Source organism: Nematolebias whitei, chromosome 20 (genome assembly GCF_014905685.2).
Source record: "Nematolebias whitei isolate Nwh7 chromosome 20, NemWhi1, whole genome shotgun sequence".
NCBI lineage: Eukaryota > Metazoa > Chordata > Actinopteri > Cyprinodontiformes > Rivulidae > Nematolebias > Nematolebias whitei.
The window spans coordinates 27238882-27244881 of record NC_056517.1 but is presented as its reverse complement, the minus strand read 5'-3'; the positions used below and the strand labels follow the sequence as shown (position 1 = coordinate 27244881).

The window sequence follows — 6000 nt, the reverse complement described above, 5'->3', positions numbered from 1 at the left end:
TATCCATCTTTGCCACTCCTAAGGAGAACCTCAACATCTGCTAATTATATCCAGCATATCTGTTAATGTTATTATACAACATTTGAATACATTTATGGATTTACTGCCACCTCATTGTTTGCTCCCCCTCAAGAAAAAAAAGAAAGAAAAAAAAAGCCAACAGAAGAGTGAAGAGTAGGTCCAGATCAGAATTATCTCCTCACCGTGTTTACCTTTCCTTTCAGCCTGTCTGCATCAGATGTCCTCCTGTTGTTTCTCCACCCACAACGCGTCACCATCGTCGCGGACGCCCCTCTGCCATGTTTGCGTCCTGGCCGTGGAAGAGAAAATATGTCTGCTCAGAGCTTTGCTTGTTTTTAGTGATAATACTGATAGCGTATTGAAGATTAAATGCCGTCCACGGTTTAGTAGTCTGACTTTAAGCAAGGCGGATCTTACACTATGTCAACCAACGCTGAGGGTGAGTAGCTGTGTGTGTTTTTTCCCCCACAATGCTAAGTTAGCTGGAAGCTAATTAGCGCTAGCATGGCTAGCTGCTTCGACGTAGGCCGTGTTCAGACGACAGATTACAGAGAGAGTTGACAGAGTGTAAGCAGATATACAGTTCATGTAATAGTGTTTTTGCAGCTGTTTTAGTCGTGTAAGGAAGATGAACGCATCAAATAGCATTGGTTTATGTGTGTATTCAAAGTCAAATATTAGCGCGGGTTAGCACGTAAGCTATCAGCTATTCTGCACGCAGTCTTTAAATGTATGGCATTTATATGAAATGCATTCGAGTTAAAAGAGAGTTATCTATTTGCTCTTTCATCTAAACATTGATTGGATTGTCGCACGCAGTGTTTTTCAGTTTGATTATGTATGAAATGGTCATAGTCACGATTATGTAAATTTGGGTTTCATAACACGTCAGACATCAAGTTTAACAATTTCTATCAGTAAGGTCGGTGTGTTGATTTTTAGATGACTGAAAAATCATACAGAAGATTATTACCGTTTTCATGATGCAGGTCATCACAAGGCAAATTATAAACGTGCTAAAAATGATTCTGCATTGTTTTGAATGAAAAATAGGGGAGACAGAATATTAAACTCAGCACTGGTAGTTTATGTCCTCGATATGCAAGGCTGTTTTTACTTTTCTCAGTTTCTCATTGTTAATATTGTCTATTGATTTGGTCAATTTGCATTAACTAAAAGCAAAATTGTTTGCCAAATAGTTGGTAATATGACAACGTGCTTGGATGACAGAATTTGAAAACACAAAAAGAGCATTTACAAGCAAATTTCATTCTCAGACATGAAAATAGACCAGATCTGGAGATTTGAAGTTTAACATCTACTGCCATCCTGTTATAGTGTACTTTTCCCAAAGCAAATGTGGTGGGGATTTTACTGGTCGCTTTAAAATAGCTCATCTAGATTTAATCATTTATATATCCATCCATCCATCCATTATCTTTACCCGCTTATTCCATTTTGGGTCACGGGGGTCGCTGGTGCCCATGTCCAGCAATCACTGTGCGAGGGGCGGGGTACACCCTGGACGGGTCGCAAGTCCATCACAGGGCCACATAGAGACAAACGAGACAAACAACCATTCACTCTCTCACTCACACCTAGGGACAATTTAGAGTTACCAATCAGCCTAACATGCATGTTTTTGGTCTGTGGGAGGAAACCGGAGTACCCGGAGAAAACCCACGCATGCACGGAGAGAACATGCAAACTCCACCCAGAAAGGCCCCTGGACCGGGGTTCGAACCAGGGACCTGCTCGCTGAGAGGCAGCAGTTCTACCAGTTGCGCCACCGTGCTGCCCATAATTTATTTATTTATATATATATATATATATATATATATATATATATATATATATATATAAAATCTATCCTGAAATCATCGACTGTCAAGCTTGTTGAGAGCTTCATTTCTCACCTGCCACAGTCTGGGTATGAAGTGGCCAAACTGCAAATACTAAGTCTCAGTTCTAACAAGGTTAAGCCAAGTCCTCTGGACAGATTCTTCTTTGTTGAAACATTTCTTTTTTAAACTCCAAAATACTTTTTCAGTCTGAGGTGCTGCAACAAATTCAGTCTTATAAATAGCACCTTCTCACAGTGGATCAATCAGTTTGTTGCTGACAGCCAGAACTAGCTATTCACATGTAAAAGAAGGACCATCAGCCTAAAAATTGATTGTTAGAGCCCTAAAATTGTTCTTGAGTACCTTGATGGTCGCTTGTTATTCACAGAGGGCTGAGTGATACTTGCAATAACAGCATTATAAGAGGGTGATAGTTGAACACGGAGACCCTCGGCCCTGCTTAATGATGGACAGGTTCTCTTCACAAAGATGGCTTCCTTTACTCCTCTCTCAAATCAGCATTACTCTTTATCAAGGATGTGCACATCTTCATCCCTGAAAGAGTGACCGATGGTCTGGAGATGAGTGTAAACCACAGTCCTGGCCTGACGATATTGCTCTTTGTGCTCAGCCATCTTTTTGGCCAGTGGCTTCGTTTCTCCGATGTATAATGATCACAGCCCTCCTGGCACTGCTGGGGGACTGGATCTTTGGGATGAATAAGACCGTTGCAAAGAACAGATTTGGCACTTTGGTTCCAGGATCTTGTCACAAATACACATACTGTTCTAATATCTTTAGTTAAATCTATAAAATAATAGCTACGGCAATACAGTGGAACAGATTTTAAATAATATTTTAACACAGATAATTCTCAGTTAGTTATTAGCTAAAAACTTAGGGTACAATAGATGATTAAGTGAAGAATAATGCATCTATCAGGTTCAGTGTCAGATCTTTAGTAGGGTTTTATACGCATTTCCTCAAATCACAATGTCGAGAAACTGTAAAAATGTGAAATTTGACTTTAACAAGAAATTCTTCCCTCTGGGCATGAATCAAAATGCAGACTCTTAGACACCGTTTACACAACGTGTTTTTTGAGTGAAACCACTGCTGCGGTTCAGCCATTCATTGACAAGATAACAGCCCTTGTTGCGGAGGTGAAAAATGTTCTGCAGGTGTGAAGTCGCACATGTGCACTACAGGTGGCTGCAGTCAAAAGTTTTTCTGCACTAACAGTTATAATAAATGACAACGAGCAGTTTCTTTGTGCTACTCACCCTTTTTCAACATGTAGGAGCAAAACTTAAAAAAAAACCAGGGTCCAAAGAGGCATTAGTATTAATTGGGACTTAACTGATCATGCAGACACTGCATGCACAATGAATGCATCTGAGTTCCTGCATCAGGGTTGCCAGATAAATTTTAAATGTCTTATTTACTCCATCCTTTTCTGTACACATGTTCACTAAACACAGCACACACCTCATCTTACAACATGCTTTCTCAGCACATGTGACAGTTTAGGTAAAAATATTTTCATTTTAAAGTGATGGTACTGTAGTTCATAATTTATTATCTGGCAACCCGACTGACATGGAAACTGTATAGTTTTCATCTAAACCTGCTCTTTATTTGTTTATTACCCCCAATAAACATTGAAAAAACACTAGGGGTGTAACGATACCCTAAAATCACATTTCGGTTCAGTTTCAAGGAGGGCTTGGTTAATTTTTGGTGCAAAAAAGGCCAAAATAAAGACTTAAAAAATGTTTATTTAAAAAAAAAAAGCCAAGTAAACAAGTTCAGTCATTACAGACTTCTTAGCTGGAGGTGGTCTGGTGGATGAAGAAGACTCCGCTGCTATCAACCTCAGACTGCAAACAACACAGAGATTTTAAAAAATTGAGTTAATAAGATTATATTTTTAAATTAAAAAAGTTAATTAGATCACAACAATACAATACCGCTTCTTGCACGGTCATCTTATGAGGTGGTTGAATATTTTCTCTCACTCATCATTGATGTGGCAAGGCTCTAAATCTGGGGTTGGGCTTGTTGACAATATCAGTAGGGCTGTCGGAAACAAATATTGTAGTAATTGAGTAATCTGGCGATTAATCGAGTAATCAAAAACAAATTGACACAATTTGTCAGGTTCTGCAGTAACTACCGTACTCATTTTATGAGTAATACAAATACACGAAAGAAAAACCATTAAATAAACAACCCATTTAGTTCCTCTTTGTAGCATTTTTTTAATTGCTTAAGTTGAATTATTTTTAAACATCACATAAAAACCTAAATGCTGTAAAATAATTTGTATGGACTGGAAAACTGAATGGAATTTACAAAGTAGCATCTGGAAGGAAGGACATCATTTGGATTGAAGGTGGAGATGATCTTCTGGATCCTTCAGCTTCCACCACAGACAGCAGCTGCATGTCTGTGATGATCATATTTAAAATGCTGTTTGTGAACTCATCTGCTGCACAACCCAACATCCTGGAGCCCTTTGTACAAAGCTGTCCAGCGTATGAATCTGCCATTTGAAAAGGAGTAGAATAAAATTGTTTGTTCATTATTATTCCTTAATACATTTTCAAGTGTACTTCACTGGATATTACAAAATTATGTAATATTGTTAAGTAATCTACACTTTCTGATGACCCTGCTGCAGTCAAAGTAACATTAGCATGTCAGTTGTATTTGATTTATGCTTTTTAAGCTTTTATTTATGTGTGAGGTTTGAAGATGCTTTAATTAAAACCCGCTGTCACTGAATTATTTTTAACCATCACATAAAAATCTAAATGCTGTAAATATTTTTATGGATTGGAAAACTGAATGTAATCTTTGTTAGAAATTGAGTAAGATAGATAGATAATGTAAAGTTTGAGTTTGTACATTGAGTTCTGCACACTGTATTATTATTTAGTCTTGATTTCTTAGCTATAAACAAATATGGCAGTATTAATACATGCAGATTAATCCCAGTTTTTAAATCATAAACCAGTAGCAAGAAGAAAAAAAATCCTACTAACTCATGTAAATACATTTACACTTGAAATATTCACCCTAAATATCTCATTTAAGTCAGGATGGAGTACAGCAATAAATAAATGCATCAGTCTGTTGCTGCTTTTTTCGTTAACAAACTTGCATCAAGTTCTGCATGTTTTTTTTTTTTTCTCACACAACGTACAGACCCTGCCAGGTAGCCACTATGATTAGTCAGTAGATTTAACGTTAGCAAAAATATGTCTCATTTTATATCTATAACATGACAGATTATCACACATTTAGGTGAACGTATTTTGCAAAGAGAACACACCTGTTACAGCTGCGGACGAGTTAATGCATACAGCGGGTGTTTTCTCTTCAACATGCAACATGGACGACCTGCTGTTGTCGTTACTTCAGTTCTGCTTTGCAGTGGCTGCATTTCGCTGTGTTGTCTTTTCTGTTTAGCCTAACATGTTCCCAAACTTTTGACAGTTTTTGTTGTTTTCAGGGCTCTTCTTGTAGGCCGTCTCCGTTCCCTCCATAGCTACAAACTTCGCACATACACGTTAGCGGAAGTGCTATCGTTGTGTAACACAAAAACCTTCCGGCTAGACCACAGTGCTTTGACTAGTTTAATGAAGCTTCGAGGCAGATAAATTTGCCTCGAGGATTTTTTGTAATTGAGGTACTCGAATGATTCGAGGAATCATTTCAGCCCTACTGCAGTGTGAACGTAGCCTTAGAGAAGTGTTCATTAAAAAGTTAATTTTAGTCATCCAAAGAAATTTCCCTGTAGATTTGTAAACTGTAGCACTCACCAGCTTGAGTAATTATCGTGAATATTATATTAAGTTTGTTGTCTTGCTGCCCTCTTCATAAATTTTGGAATAATTCCTTTGATTATCTGTACCTGACTTAATTTGACATCTTTCTAGCTCAAATGGTCCCCAACTCCGGTCCTTGGGGGGGCACTGTCTTTCAAGTTTTCGATGTGTTCCAGCTCCAGCACACCTGATTTAAAAGGTTTTTTTTTCTCAGCATGTCATTGAGTTTTGAAGAAGCCCATCCATTTAAATTAGGTGTGTTGAAGCAGGGAAACATCCAAAACACGTAGGTCAGTGACCAC

At 38.0% G+C, this 6000-nt stretch overlaps 1 protein-coding gene across 1 annotated transcript in view; it reads left to right on the top strand.

The window, feature by feature from the left end:
- The first annotated feature begins 229 nt into the window (after window positions 1-229).
- Window positions 230-6000, top strand: part of rbm33a (RNA binding motif protein 33a) — a 64839-nt gene continuing 59068 nt past the window's right edge. Inside the window, exon 1 of the mRNA XM_037694165.1 lies at window positions 230-460. Coding sequence (XP_037550093.1) covers window positions 442-460 — 19 coding nt within the window. The 5' untranslated portion in view covers window positions 230-441. The remainder of the gene's footprint in view (window positions 461-6000) is intronic.